This window comes from Chiloscyllium punctatum, chromosome 39 (assembly GCF_047496795.1).
Source record: "Chiloscyllium punctatum isolate Juve2018m chromosome 39, sChiPun1.3, whole genome shotgun sequence".
Taxonomy (NCBI): Eukaryota; Metazoa; Chordata; class Chondrichthyes; order Orectolobiformes; family Hemiscylliidae; genus Chiloscyllium; species Chiloscyllium punctatum.
Genome location: NC_092777.1, coordinates 53,464,384 through 53,481,060, shown reverse-complemented (window position 1 = coordinate 53,481,060; position 16,677 = coordinate 53,464,384). Strand labels below are relative to the sequence as shown.

General features: G+C 41.9%; 1 protein-coding gene across 1 annotated transcript in view; it reads right to left on the bottom strand.

Annotated features, from left to right (window-relative positions):
• The window catches only part of LOC140464058 (dynein axonemal heavy chain 17-like), a 408,886-nt gene that overhangs the window by 150,505 nt on the left and 241,704 nt on the right, over nt 1-16,677 (bottom strand). The window contains exon 37 of the mRNA XM_072558720.1: nt 10,341-10,623. Coding sequence (XP_072414821.1) covers nt 10,341-10,623 — 283 coding nt within the window. The remainder of the gene's footprint in view (nt 1-10,340; nt 10,624-16,677) is intronic.

The following is a 16,677-nucleotide window of genomic DNA, read 5'->3' as shown; positions in this document are numbered from 1 at the left end:
TAAGCATTTCTGCCATTGTGCTGTTATTTGGGTAGCTTGACTCAATCGATCCTGCTATTGAAGACTGGGCCTAGTATGTCAAAAGAATCTGTTACTTTTTTCTGGGCAAACAACATTGGGCAGATGATGAAGAACAAATAATTCTCCTGACAGCTGTGGACCCATAGCTTTTTCACTTGATATGAGCCTAACTTTCCCTGAGTCTCAGATACTAAAATCGTTCAAGAGTTGATGAATTTAGTTCAGGAATATTATGATGCCAAGCCATTTCTAATTCTGAGACACTATCAGATTTACTCAGCAACTCAAGAAGCAGGGGAATCCATATCGAGATTTTTGACTCGGTTCAGATGACTGGCAGAGGCATATGACTTCGATTTAGCCCTTAATGAGATGCTGAGAGACCACTTGGTATGCGGGATTAATGATGTAACCATGCAAAAGCATCTACTAGCTGAAACCTAACTGAACTTAAATCAGTCACTGCCTTTCTAATTGGAAAATGCAGTAAGTGGAGCAAGATATTTTGATGGAAATGGACACCCTTGCCAGTCTGACTGAGCGTGGGGAAAACCATTTGAATGTAGGCAACTGCATAGGCTGACACAAGACATATCCTGAACAGAGGGACTGTAGGTCTGCTGTCAGCAAAACTCCAAAACAAAGCCAAGCCTCTGTCACAGTTAAAATTTCCTTCAATATCAGGCTGGCAAGTCATTGTAGTTGCTGCTGGTATGCAGAGTTGAGACAGCAAAAAGATCTCACTTTACCTAATTGGAGGAAGAACTCATGGGCCAATATCCAGGAGAGTGCACACCCTGCAAAGTCCATTTGCATTTGATTTGGAGCAGTTAAATTGCTTAGCAACATCCAAATCAGTACCAATCAAAGTAAGCTCCTGGTTAAATAGTCACCCGATTCCAATGGAAGTCAATACCAGCACGACTGTTTCAGTGATTGCAGAAACAGTCTTTCACAAAATTTGCTTTGGAATCCAGCCTTCAGGATTGCACACTGACTGAGTCTGCACTGGGGAATCTTTGGTTCTGGTCTCATGAGAAGCAGCTGGTTCAGTTACCACTACTTGTAGTAAAAGGTTGATGTCCAACTTGATGGGCAAAATTGGTTGAGAAAGTTTCACATTGATTGAAAAATGTTGAGCTAATTAGAAAATGGCTGCCTGAGTAAAGCCCTAATTAAATACCCAGAAGTTTATTCAAAAGGTCTAGGGACTATCAAAGGAGCCATGGCCACCCTGCAGAAAACAATTCTATGATCCTGCAAGGCCCACCCAGTACCAGAAATCTGAAGGCTGGAAGTGAAGGAATCATCAAACCAGTCCAGTTTGTGGAATGGGCTGTACCAGGTGAAGCCTAACAGGTCAGCTCACCTTTGAGGATTTCAAACAAACAGTAAACTGCTTGTCGCAGTTCGATAAATTAGCAGTCCATTGCAGAGAGGACATATATGTAAAGCTGACAAGGGGATACTGTCCATCACAAAGCTGGACCTGAGCCATGTATACTTCTAATTGTGGTTAGGTGAGGATTCCCAGATATATGCCACAATTATTACCCATAAGAGTTAGTACCAGTGTACAATACTGCCATTTGAGATATCCTCAGCTGTGCTCTTATCCAGCAGACAATGGAGAACATTTTACAAGTTCTACCTCAGGTTTCCATTTATTTGAATGATGTGGTAATGACTTGGACATGGTGTGTAAACATTTCTCCCAAGCGAGCATATGCCTTATATGGAAAAAGTGTTCCAGGCACCATTTGAGTTACAGAGTTGACAATACTGGCCCCGCACCAATCAACCACACCACCCTGTGGCCCAACATTTCAACTCCCCCTCCCATTCGGAGGTCCTTCACCGCCGCCTTCACCACCGCTCCCTCACCACCAGACGCCTGGAGGAAGAACGCCTCATCTTCCACTTCGGTACACTTCAACCCCAGGGCATCAATGTGGACTTCCTCATTTCCCCTTCCCTCACCTCACCCTAGTTTCAAACTTCCAGCTTAGCACTCTCCCCATGACTTGTCCTACCTGCCTATCTTCTTTTCCACCTATCCACTCCACCCTCCTCCCTGACCTATCACGTTCATCCCCTCCCCCACTCACCTATTGTACTCTATGCTACTTTCTCCCCACCCCCACCCTCCTCTAGCTTATCTTTCCACCCTTCAGGCTCTCTGCCTTTATTCCTGATGAAGGGCTTTTGCCCGGAACGTCGATTTTACTGGTCCTCGGATGCTGCCTGAACTGCTGTGCTCTTCCAGCACCACTAATGCAGGATCTGGTTTCCAGCATCTGCAGTCATTGTTTTTACCTAATACTGGGTTGCACCAGTTGAAAGAAAGTGAAGTCAATCAAAAGTCTCCTGGCTCCCACATGTGTACCAGAGCTTGCCTTTCCATGAGCTGCTGAATTATTAAGGAATGTTAATACATAATCTGTATTTGTAACAACTCTTAAAGGGTCTGCCTTGGAAATGGTCAAATAGTCAAGCCACAGTATTCAGTGAAGTGAAGGGACAGCTAACATCCTCTCAGGTGTTGGCATACTATGATCCCAAGCAAGATCTGGTATTGACATGTGGTGCCTCACCATACAGCATCAGCTAAGTATTATCTCATAGGTGACCCAATGACCAGCAACTCAATAGTATATGCATCCAGGACTTTGGCTAGTGCAGAAGGAAGGCTTGTTTGTCATATTGAGTCAGGAAGTTCCACCAATACGTTTATAGACAAAAATTTCTAATAGCTGACAAACCCCTGCATAGTCTACTTATAGGAGACAAGGCAGTGCTGCTCATAACTTCAGGTTACATTCAGCAGTAGGGTCTAATAGTAAGTCTGTATAATTACAAGTTGGAACACTACCTGAGAGGCCAAACAACTAATGTGGATGCGTTGAGCTGCCTCCCACAAGCCAATATATCGCTGATGGTTATGTCACTGGAAGAGTCCATAATGGTGTTAAATGTTCTGGATACTTCCTGTCACAGTTGACAATATGAGACTTTGGATGCAGAAAGATCTGATCCTGGCAAATCAAACAGCAGGTGGTGATGGGGGAAGAGCAGTCGCAACCACAGTTGAAACATTTTGGATCTAGAAAGACCGGATCACAGTAGAGAAAAGCATATTATGGGGAGCAAGAGTGATTGTCCCAAGCAAAGGTCACTGCCAGTTATTGGCTGAACTCCGCCAGGTCATGCAGATGTTTCCAAAATGAGGATGTTGGCAAGTAGTTATATCTGGTGGCCAGAATTGGATGCAGACATAGTTGTGTTCGTTGGGTAGTGACCAGAGTGACAACAATGTCTTACCACCAGCAGCGCCACTAAAATCATGAAAATGGCACCGCAAATTAGGGTGGCATGTGGCTCAGTGGTTAGCACTGCTGCTTCAGAACGCCAGGGACCCAAGTTCAATTCCCACCTTGGGTGACTGTGTGGAGTTTGCACACTCTTCCTGTGTCTGCGTGGGTTTCCTCCAGGTGCTCCAGTTTCCTCCCACAATCCAAAGATGTGCAGATCAGGTGAACTGGCCATGCTAAATTGCCCATAGGGTAAGGTGTAAGTATATGATAGAGGGATGGGTCTGGGTGGATTACTCTTCGGAAAGTTGGTATGGACTTGTTGGGCTGAAGGGCCTGTTTCCATACTGTAGATAATCTAATCTAATCTTACACTTGGTCACATGGCAACTATGCAGGTCCTTTCAAGGACTCAATTTTCTTAGTCATTGTAGATGTCCAATAAAGGGGCTGGATGTAGATTCATTCATCAAACATAGAGCTAACTATAGAAAGTCTGTGCACATCTTTTGTAATACATGGACTTCCGGAAGTGTTGGGGATACAACAGGCCATTCTTTTCCAGCAGGGAATTTGCTTATTTCAGAAAGTTCAAAGTTATTTGACATAAGGACAGCATCATACAATCCAGAATCCATGGTCTGACAGACCAAGCCAAACTTTGAAATTGGGCTTAAACAACTTAACTAGATACCAGATTGTCCCAGTTCCAATTTGATGATAGGATCACCCCTTTTGCAGCTACAAGGATAGCTCCAGCAGAATTGCTGCTGGGAAAATGTTAAATCTGATCTTTCCACCCTGGGAGGGGGTTGTGAAATGGCATCAAGAAATTCAATGCCAGACATCAAAAGTCTGCTAAGCGAGAGAGAGATGGTTTATTTCGGGGACATAGGTTGGTGATGGAACCATGGAATGGTCCTCCATGGGTAAAAGACATGGTTGACACGAGGTCAGATCCAGTGATATATAAAATTCAGTTAGGTATGATGGTCCTGAGCAAGCACATGAACTGAATGAAAGCTGAAAACTCACACATAGTATAGGAGCAAAATGTGCCCAGTTCTTCGACTGACTTTCTAACTGTTCCAGAACCCTTGGGCTCCAAGCATTAAAGATAACTCAGAATCTGAGATAGACATGGTAGATGTCGTTGAGTCAAGAGGACAATTCATTTATTTTTCCCCCAAGACACCAAGCGCAAGTGGCTAGCTATCTGAGACAGAGTTGGAGAAAACCTGACATGGGCTAAACTTTTCGCAGGAACAGCTACAAAAACAAAAAAATTGCCTATGCCCTCAGAGGAATGTAATGATGTTACGAGATCAGCCAGGTGGACCTCATGGAATGAGTTCCCTGACCGGTCCAGACTGAGAGCACCAATCAGGGAGCTCTGGCTGACAGGTATTAACAGGAGTAGCAGAGGTTCTGCTCACTGAGAGCTGGCTCTGAAGAAGCTGGATTAATGTCAAGGACTCTCCATGTGTAAAATAAGGGTGACTTGGTGATGGGAGACCAGCCTGTGTGGAATTACCTCAAATTCTCTTTTGTAAATTTGAGAATGCACAATGCTAGCAAGATTAGAAAGGTATGCCTTTGTGCACTAGGCCCCGAACTGAATTCTTCAGAGCAAACATTTTTTCAATTATGGCAACACTTTAAAATAATGCACTCGTCCCTTTTAGATTGCACTAACATTATTTTAATTAAGATGGTAGGGCTCTGGGTATGTTGTCAAACAGACCTAGGGGTTCTGGTACATAGTTCTTTGAAAATTGCATCACAGGTAGTCAGGGTGGTTAAGAAGGCATTTAGCACACTTGCTCTTATTGCTCAGACCATTGAGTATCAGAGTTGGGCTGTCATGTTGGGGTATACAGGGAATTAGATGAGGCTGCATTTGGAGTATTATGTACAGTTCTGGTCACCCTGTTAGAAGAAGGACCTCAGAAACTGAAAAGGATTCAGAAAAGATTCATCAGAATGTTCTGGAATTGGAGGGTTTGATTTATAAGGATAGGCTGAGAATTTTTTCATTTGAGAATAGGAAGTTGAGTGACTTTTTATAAAGGTTTATAAAATCTTGATGCGCATAGATAAGGTAAATAGCAGAAGTTTTCTCTCTAGGATGGGCGAGCTCAAAATTAGGAATATTTTTAAAGTGAGATGAGAAAGATTTAAAAGAGACCTGAGGGGCAACTTTTTCGTGCAGAAGGGGGTTCATATGCGGAATGGACTGCCAGAGGATGTGTTAAATGCAAGTATAATTCCAACATTTTAAAATACATTTGGATAGGTAAATAAATAGGAAAGATTGAGGGATATGAGCCAAATGCAGACAAGTGTGATTAGTTTAGCTTGTGAATCTTGGTTGGCATGGATGAGTTGAGTTGAAGACTGTTTCCATGCATTGATTCCACAATTAATTCCCCATTTTCAGTCCAGTCCCTTATTGGCTGTACACCAATAAAAATGAGTTCTCCCCTTTACTACCAAGGATCTGACATGAAGAGTAGTGTATGCAGTCAATCTTAGGTTAAGTCAGTTCATGGACGCCCAGGCTTTGTGTAATTTATTTGAGTCCATGTTTCACATTTGTATAGGCTTTGCAAAGATGTTGCCTCTATTTTACTATTTGAAGGACCTTGGATACAGTATTTAGCTGCATTTCAGCTCTACATTTTTGATCTTTGGCTGCATGATGTGAGGATGAGCAGGCAGATTGGAAGAACCCCCTCATGTGTCTTTTCCTGGGCCTAGCCAAGGTGGCCATGAACAGGTCTGGGAAATAGACTTTGGAGACGTTCTTTAGACTTGATTCCCTGCCTCTCTGCCATGATAATGCTGCACCTGAGGGTGATTCCAGAACAGGAGCTGATAGACTTAAGGCAAACTGCAACTGGTGGACTGCAGAAATAACATTTCATTGTAATGTTGTAACTTTCCTTGATGTGAATTTTGTTACTGTGTTCCACTAAGGCGTCATCACAATTTAATTTAGATAACTATATTATTGATCTTAAAGAATACAAACTGTGATACTAACTCTAAAGCATTAAAACCTATCTACTTCACAGAGATAAAATCAGGCTCAGATAACATTTGCTAGTGACAAGCCCAAATGCTTATTGCCTGATCAGGAGATTTGTTCCTGAAAGATGATTTTTTGTTGGCAGTCATATAGTAATGAGAAGCCCTTAATGTGAATGATTTGCAAATACTTAAATGTAATTGAAGTCCTAATATTGTCGATCACAATTGCAGTTGATAATACATGATAACAGGCTACTAGACTAGGTGTGATTGAGGTTCACAAGGAGGAGGTATGAGAAATCCTGCAGGGTGTGAAAATAGATAAGTCCCCTAGGCTGGATGGGATTTATCCTAGGCTCCTCTGGGAAGCCAGGGAGGAGATTGCCGAACCTTTGGTATTGATCTTTAAATCGTCATTGTCTACAGGAATAGTGCCAGAAGACTGGAGGATAGCAAATGTGGTTCCCCTGTTCAAGAAGGGGAGTAGAGACAATCCTGGTAATTATAGACCAGTGAACCTTACTTCAGTTGTTGGTAAAGTGTTGAAAAAGGTTATAAGAGATAGGATTTATAATAATCTAGAAAAAAATAATTTGATTAGGGATAGTCAACACAGTTTTGTGAAGGGTAGGACGTGCCTCACGAACCTTATTGAGTTCTTTGAGAAGGTGATCAAACAGGTAGATGAGAGTAAACCAGTTGATGTGGTGTATATGGATTTCAGCAAGGCGCTCGATAAGGTTCCCCACAGTAGACTATTGTACAAAATGCAGAGGAATGGGATTGTGGGAGATACAGCAGTTTGGATCAGTAATTAGCTTGCTGAAAGAAGACAGACGGTGGTGGTTAATGGGAAATGTTCATCCTGGAGTCCAGTTACTAGCGGCGTACCGCAAGGGTTGGCGTTGGGTCCACTGCTGTTCGTTATTTTTATAAACGACCTGGATGAGGGCGTAGAAGGGCAGGTTAGTAAATTTGCAGACAACACTAAGGTCGGTGGAGTTGTGGATAGTGACGAAGGATGTTATAGGTTACAGAGAGACAAAGATAAGCTGCAGAGCTGGGCTGAGAGGTGGAAAATGGAGTTTAATGTGGACAAGTGTGAGGTGATTCATTCTGGTCGGAGTAACCAGAATGCAAAGTACTGGGCTAATGGTAATATTCTTGGTTGTGTAGATGAGCAGAGAGATCTCAGTGTCCAAGTACACAGATCCTTGAAAGTTGTCACCCAGGTTGACAGGGTTGTTAAGAAGGCATACAGTGTTTTAGCTTTTATTAATAGAGGGATCGAGTTCCGGAACCATGAGGTTATGCTACAGCTGTACAAAACTCTAGTGTGGCCGCACTTGGAGTATTGTGTACAATTCTGGTCACCGCATTGTAAGAAGGATGTGGAAGCTTTGGAAAAGGTGCAGAAGAGATTTACTAGAATGTTGCCTGGTATGGAGGGAAGGTCTTATGAGGAAAGGCTGAGGGACTTGAGACTGTTTTCGTTCGAGAGGAGAAGATTAGATTACTTACAGTGTGGAAACAGGCCCTTCGGCTCAACAAGTCCACACCGCCCCGCCGAAGCGCAACCCACCCATACCCCTACATCTACCCCTTACCTAACACTACGGGCAATTTAGCATGGCCAATTCACCTGACCTGCACATCTTTGGACTGTGGGAGGAAACCAGAGCACCTGGAGGAAACCCACGCAGACACGGGGAGAATGTGCAAACTCCACACAGTCAGTCGCCTGAGGCGGGAATTGAACCCAGGTCTCTGGCGGTGTGAGGCAGCAGTGCTAACCACTGTGCCACTGTGCCACCGTGCCACCCACAAAGAAGGTTGTGAGGTGACTCAATAGAGACATATAAGATAATCAGAGGGTTAGATAGGATGGACAGGTACTTTTCCAAGTATGGTGACGGCGAGCACGAGGCAGCATAGCTTTAAATTGAGGGGTGATAGATATACGACAGGTGTCAGAGGTAGTTTCTTTACTCAGAGAGTAGTAAGGGTATGGAATGTTTTGCATGCAATGGTAGTAGATTCACCAATTTTAAGTACAATTAAGTCGTCATTGGACAAGCATATGGATGTACATGGAATAGTGCAGGTTAGATGGGCTTCAGATTGGTATGACAGGTCAGTGCAACATCAAGGGCTGCAGGGCCTGTACTGCGCTGTGATGTTCTATGTTCTTTGATCTATGTTGTATAACCTGGCAATAAGGTCAAGCCAAAATCTCAGAATTCCCTCTCTCACAACAATTGGCCTCTGGCACCACTTCAGCAGTTTAAGAAAATAGCTCACCACAATTTCTTAAAGGCAGTTTTAGGGAGCGGAAATAAATCCTGGCCCTATGGATAACATAATTTGAATAAATGAGGGGTAAAAAGTCTCATAGCTGGATAAATCATATGGAGTCCTAAGAAAGATATTTCCTTTCTGCAAACTTGCACAGCAGGTTGTCTGTTCAGGAAGCAACTAAGTGAAATAACTGAGAGGAGTCATGCAGTTGCTTTCAATATCAACAGTGTCCTCCCAAAAAAAACAATGACTCACCTTAAATGAGCAGCCCTTTTGTGAAATGCTGCACTTCAAATTCCCCTTTCCAACATACACTACTCTTAAAAGATCAGAGAATATGTTCAAAATAGTCGAGCTAGACCAACTGAATGCAGTTGGGCAGGAATGCTACACATCAGCATAGTTACAAGAGATAGGGCTGAGAAACATTTAGCAAACTAATCCTCTAGCTTCAACTTAGGGAATATCTTACATTCAGCTGTTACACCAATAAGTAAAGCAGCAACTAGAGTCATAGAGTCATAGAGATGTACAGCATGGAAACGGACCCTTCAATCCAACCTGTCCATGCCGACCAGATAGCCCAACCCAATCTAGTCCCAACTGCTAGCACCTAGCCCATATCCCTCCAAACCCTTCCTTTTCATATACCCATCCAAATGCCTCTTAAATGTTACAATTGTACCAGCCTCCACCACATCCTCTGGCAGCTCATTCCATACACGTACCACCCTCTGAGTGAAAAAGTTGCACCTTAGGTCTCTTTTATATCTTTCCCCTCTCACCCTAAACCTATGCCCTCTAGTTCTGGACTCCCCAACCCCAGGGAAAAGACTTTGTCTATTTATCCTACCCATGCCCCTCATAATTTTGTAAACCTCTATTTCCTTACAGTCTATATCTTCCATATCCTTTTCCACAGTAAATACTGATGCAAAATATTCATTTAGTATCTCCCACATTTTCTGTGGCTCCACACAAAGGCCGCCTTGCTGATCTTTGAGGGACTCTATTCTCTCCCTAGTTACTCTTTTGTCCTTAATATACATGTAAAAAGCCTTTGGATTCTCCTTAATTCTATTTGCCAAAGCTATCTCATGTCCCCGTTTTGCCCTTCTGATGTCCCTCTTAAGTATACTCCTACTTCATTTGTACTCTTCTAAGGATTTCCTGTCTATACCTGACATATGCTTCCTTCTTTTTCTTAACCAAACCCTCAATTCTTTAGTCTACTAATGATGTTTTTTTTTAAAGAGAAATACTTCTCAACCACCAGAAATTAGCATAGTCATGTTGGCTTTTGGAATACACAAGTTTAATGTTCAAATCAATTTGAATCTGAATTTTAAGAGCCAGAGTGATAAAGAAACCTAATCACTTTAGTGACAGTTAGGATGGAAGCTTCTGCTATTTCTGAGAGTGCATTTAATAATACAGAACTTGAGTATTGCTGAAAAGGACATATTTTCAAAGCCTTTCATCTTATACTCATGAGGACTTTTGCAAAAATACCATAGTATGAGGGAAAAACATTTTCCATCATTTGAAAATAGAGTGATGATTGTTTGTTAACAATAGAATCTGAATGATGCAGAAGAATCTAATTCACATTGCAAGTACAAAACACAAAAAAAAAACACAAATTTGGTTTGAAACAGACACTTGTCAGGGCCTTACCTGATCTTGGAACATTGTACCTCCAAAACCCCAAACACAAGTAAACACAAAGTACAATTCATAGAGTTCCTTGGGAGAATCAGCAGGTGTATTGATTGGGGTCAGAAGACATTCCATCAAATGGAGCACTGTCTGAACCATGGTGATCTCTGGAATTGGAGTAATCATTTTAAATCCTGTACGTAACTTTTCAAGGCAGGTAGGCAAGTATTTATCAAATAATATTAGAAGGTTTGCCTTTTCTGATTGCACTTCACGGCTTTCAATCCAGCTGGCTACAACACTAAAGAAGAAAAGAAAAAGATAATGCAATTGACTAAGTATATCAAATAAACATATTTTTGGGTTTGATTATTTTCATGTGTATTTTAGGTTTCACTATCTTCTGCAAACGATGGCAGATATTGGGCTTAAGAATGCTGTTATGCTGTGTTCACATTTCAGCCACTAATTGGCCTAGCATAGTTCCAACATTGCAGGGAAGGGAATACTCAAAGTATTTCCGTCCTGAAGAGCACCACCCCCCCCCCCCCCCCCCCAAATTAGATACTGTAATCACACTGATGTCAAAAGCACAATTATCATTGTTTAAATTATATAATATTGTATTTAAATTAAAGTTCTAAACTTGAAGGAAATATTTTAAAATTTTGAACATCTCAGTTCTCCATTCACAACGTTATGTATATATGCGGAGAATGTATGCTTAGTTAATGAGAAGGATGGTAGATGGTTGATGGTAGATGAGGAAGGACAACACTTTGACTAGGATAACACATCTATCCTAAGACAAGTCAAACAGAAACATGCACAAGAATTCCTAGAAGCATGGCATTCCAACCAGAACTCTACCAACAAACACATCGATTTGGACCCCATCTACCACCCTCTGAGAAAAAGAACTGGAAATTAACGTCACCCACCCAAAGAAACCTAAACACATAAATTGAAAGTGGGACACCTCACCAGCATTTCACCGGAGGCTCACTGATGATGTTACCTAGTATGGTGATGAAACGTATGAAACTGAACTTTCCAGCTCTGCAAGTAAACCCACATCCAGATAATCCATATGCATGACACTTGCAACAACACCTGTATGGACAACACTAAATCTGTATGGATCTTGCTCTCACTTTACGACAAAAATAAATTCATTCTAAATTCAGAACAAATTATAAATCAATTCAAATACATCTTTTCAAATAGCTAACATAAGCAATAAGTAATTATCCTGTGTCAGGCATTAGTGCCTGTCTCATTTTGGATAGTTCTTTCCCTAATGTGGTACTCCTATGAAGTATTTCCTCTGTTGATTGGGAGGTAGAAGTGTGTTGAAATCCCAGGACACTTAAGATGGCCTTCAAGCAGTTCAATGTTCAAAACTCTTGAGTATAAACTCTAGTATCTTAACTGGGACCAAAAGAATTTTACTCAGCTGGTTGTGTGCCACGAGAAATGAATTCAGCAGAATGTAAGGAGATATGCTAGAATCCTGTGAGATGGTGGTAGAAGAAATTCTAGTGTCTGTAAGCTATGTAGGAGGGGAGGTAGGATGGGTAGATGGATATGATGTGTAAATATATAGGATGGGTGAGATAAGTGGATGAAAGGGTAGTGCATAAGGTGTGTAGGGTGTTAGGTGGGTAGTGCGGAAGGTGGATAGGTTGATATGTGGAAAGAATAGCAGGTGGGTAGAGTGGAAGGTAGATAGGGAAGTAGGTGAGCTGAAAGTAGGTGGATCAGAGGAGTTAGGTTCATTTGGGTTAGGACAGGAAGTCAGCAGGATATCAGGTGGAAGGGTCTGATCAGGAGAGAGTCAGGTGTCAGTGGGGTCTCCCGGGTGAGGGGGAATTGGGCTGAATGCTTGGGGCATCATTGTGCAGTTTATTCTCTGACTGTAACTTAGAATTAGGGACATTTTCTGGGGAGAAGAGGAATTGTACAATTAAAAGTACAAACTTCCTGGACTATTCCCAAGGAGTCTTTGTATTGGTACTTCTGAGTAATCCCAATGCAATTTCTCCTAGGTATGTTTGATTTCCAACCAGAGACCAGAAGATATTGTAAAATTTATGATTGCAGGAAAACAAAGGCAGCAGAAGGTGAGTCTTTGGAGTAGTGTGAGCTTCATGATTAATGAGACTGGAAGTAACACAACTGTAAACACAGATTAATGGACCAGTTTTCTCACTTTAAGGAAGGGTGCCAGTGGAATAATGGTAATGACACTGGACTAATAATCCAGAGGCTCAGGCTAATACTCAGGGGACACAGCTGCTGGTGGAATTTAAATTGAACCAGTAAATTCGGAATTAAAACATAGTCTCAGGAATGGTGACCATGAAAACATATAATTGATTATCTTAAAAATCCATCTGGCTTATTGATACCCTTGAGGAATTAATTCTGCCATCCTCACATGGGTCTGGTTGACATGTGATTCCAGATCCAAAGCAATGCGATTGACATATTGGATTTTGGCTGGGCTTAGCAAGCCACTCAGTTCAATGGCAATTAGGAATGGGCAACACATGCTTGCTAATGATACCCATGTCCTACATAAGTGTAAATTAATGACATCTAATCATGGCTAATTTGATTACCCTCAACTGTACTTTCTTGTCTTTTCCTCACAGCATTTGAATTGTTTATTGATTAAAAATCTGTCCATCTCATCTTTCAAAATGTTTAATGATTCAACAGCCCTCTACGATAAAGAATTCCAGAAATTCACTACCCTCAAGGAAGAAATCCATCCTCATCTCTGTCTGAGATATGCAATTTCTTATTCTGAGATTGGAAGACCATAAGACTGTAAGACATAGGAACAAAACTTTAGCCATTCAATCATGGCTGTTAAGTTTTTCAACCCCATTTTGCCACTTTCTCCCTGTAACCCTTGATCCCCTTGATACTCATTACCTATCTCAGTCCTAAATATACTCCATGACCTGGCCTCCACAGACTTCTTTGACAATGAATTCCATAGATTCACCACTCTCTTGCTGAAGAAGTTTCTTCTTACCCCTGTTCTAAAAGATCTTCCCTTTACTCTATGCATCGGGTCCTAATCTCTCTGATCAATGGACACATCTTCCCAACATCTATTCCATCCAGGCAATTCAGCATTCTGCATGTTTCAACTAGAGCCCCCCTTATCCTTACAAACTCCAAGAATAGACCCAGGATCCTCAAACCTTCCTCATATGTTACGTTTCCTATGCCTGGGACAATTCTCATGAACCTTCTCTGAATACCCGCTAAGACCAATACATCCTTTCGAAAATATGAGGCTCAAAACTGTGCATAATGCTGTAAATGTTGTCTGACCAGAACCTTGTAGAGCCTCTGAAGTACATACCTGCTTTTACAGTCAAGTCCTCTCAAAATAAATTGCATTTGCTTTCCTAACTACAGACTTAACCTTCAGGCTTACCTTGAGAGACTCCTGGACTAGAATTTCCAAGTCTCTTCACACTTCAGACTTCTGAATTTTCTCCCCATTTAGAAAATAGTCCATGCTTCCATTCTTCAAGTAAAGTGCACTACCTCACGCTTTTCCACATTGTACTCCTTCTGCCACTTCATTTCCCACTCACCTGACCTGTCCAAATCCTTCTGCAACCTCCCCACCTCCTCAATTATGCTGACTGTCCCTCTACTCATCTTTGTACCATTTGCAAACTTAGACAGAATGCCCTCAATTCATTCATCTAGATCTTTAATGTGTAAAGTGAAAAGTTGTGGTCCCAAAACTAATCCTTGTGGAACATGACTTGTAACTGGCAGTCATCCTGACAAGGACTCTTTTATCCCCACTCACTGCTTTCTGCCAGACAGCCAAGCTTCTAACCATGGTAGTTCATTACCTCTAACACCATGGGCCCTTGCCTTAATCAATAGCCTCCTTTGCGGCCTTCTTGAAATCCAGGTAGATAACATCCATTGGCTCTCCTTGGCTCATTACTTCCTCAAAGAATTCTAGTAGATTTGTCAGGCATAACCTCCCCTTGATGAAACCATGCCAACTTTGCGCTATTTTACCATACACCTCTAAGTATTCAGAAATCTCATCCTTACTCATGACCAAGGTTGGGCTAATCAGTCTGTACTTTTCGTCTTTTGCCTTTCTCCCTTTTTAAACAGTGGTGTCACGTTAGTAATTTTCCAGTCCTCTGGAACCCTTCCTGATTCTAGTGATTCCTGAGACATCACCACTAACACGTTTACTATCTCTTCAGCTATCTCCCTTAGGATTTGGGTTGTAGGACATTTGGTTCAGGTGATTTATTCACCTTCAGGCCATTCAGTTTTTCTAGCACCTTCTCCTTGGTAATGGTTACTATATTCAGCTCTGCTCCTTTATTTTCTTGAATTTTTGAGATATTACTCATATTGTGATTAGAATAGGTTCTCTACAGTTTGGAAACAGGCCACCTGACTGAACAAGTCCACGCTGACCCTTCAAAGAGTAACCCACCTCAACCCACCTCCCTACATTTACCCCTGACTAACACACCTAATACTATGGGCAATTTAGCATGCCCAACCCACCTAATCTGTACATCTTTGGACTGTGGGAGGAAACCGGAGCACCCAGAGGAAACCCACACAGACACGGAGTTAATGAGCAAATTCCACACTGATGGTCACCCGAGACAGGAATCGAACCCAAGTCTCTGGTGCTGTGAGGCAGCAGTACTAACATCCATTGTGAATCTATACCCTCTGGTCTTAGATTCCTCCTCAGGTAGAATCAATCTTTCTGTATCAACCTTGTTAAGTCTCCTATAAATCTTGTATGAATTTCAACAAAGTTGCCTTTATTCTTCTAAAATGTCAACGAGTACAGGCCCAATATCTACTCAAACTCCCCCTCATAAGACAGCCCCTCCATTTCACAAATTTTCTCTGGACAGCCTCCAATACCAATATTCTGGCTGAGGTCTGACTAATGCCTTGTATAATTTTAGCAAAAACATTGACTTTTGTACTCCACTTCTTGAAATAAAGACCAACATTCCATTTGGTTCCCTATTACTTGCTAAATTGGATGCCAGTGTTTTGTGATTCATGAACGAAGACTCCTAAATCCCTCCCTTTAGTCTGCAGTCTTTCTCCATTTAAACCATATTCAGCTCCTCTATTCTTCCTGCCAAAATGCCTGGCTCCATATTTCCCCACATTGTATTCCATCTGCTAACTTGTCAAGGTCACTCCTTTTTCCCTTTATTCATTTGCAAGATGAGGGCATCACTGGCTAGGTAGCATTTATTATCCATCCCTAATTGCCAAGAAGGCAGTTAAGAGTCAACCATATTGTTGTAGATCTGGAGTCACATGTAGGCCTGGAGTCACATGTAGGCCAGACCAAGTAAAGATGGCAGACTTCCTTCCCTAAAAGGCACCATTGAATCAGATGAGCTTGTCTGACAATCAACAGTGCATTCTTGATTAGTCCCAGATTTTCTTCATATTGAATTCAAATCCCTCCATCTGCCATGACAGGATTCGAACCCAGGTCCCCAGACATTATCTAAGTCTCTGGATTAACTGTCCAGCAAAAATACCATTAGGCCATTGCCTCACCTCTGCAGATTGTGTCATTATCACCACTTGCCTTTCTACCTATTAATGAGTCATCAACAAACTTGGCAATAGTACATTGACTTTCCTCACCCAAGTCATTATAGAGTCATAGAGACGTACAGGATGGAAATAGACCCTTCAATCCAACTCGTTCATGCCGACCAGATATCCCAACCCAATCTAGTCCCATCTGCCAGGACTCAGCCCATATTCCTCCACACCCTTCCTATTCATATACCCATCCAGATGCTTTTTAAATGTTGCAATTGTATTAGCTTCCACCACTTCCACTGGCAGTTTATTCCATACATGTACCACCCTCTGCATTAAAAACTTGTCCTTTAGGTCTCTTTTGTATCTTTCCTCTCTCACCCAAACCTATGCCCTCTAGTTCTGGACTCCCCAACCCCAGGAAAAAAAACTAATTCTATTTAAACTATCTATGCCCCTCATGATCTTATAAACCTCTATAAGGTTACCCCTCAATCTCTGACGCTTCAGAGAAAACAGCCCTAGCCTATTCAACATCTCCCTATAGCTCAAATCCTCCAACCCCGGCAACATTCTTGTAAATCTTTTCTCAACCCTTTCAAGTTTCACAGCATACTTCTGATAGGAAGAAGACAGAATTGCATGCAATATTCCAACAGTGGCCTAACCAATGTCCTGTACAACTGTAACATGACCTCCCAACTCCTGTACTCAATACTCTGACCAAGAAAGGAAAGCATACCAAATGCCTTCT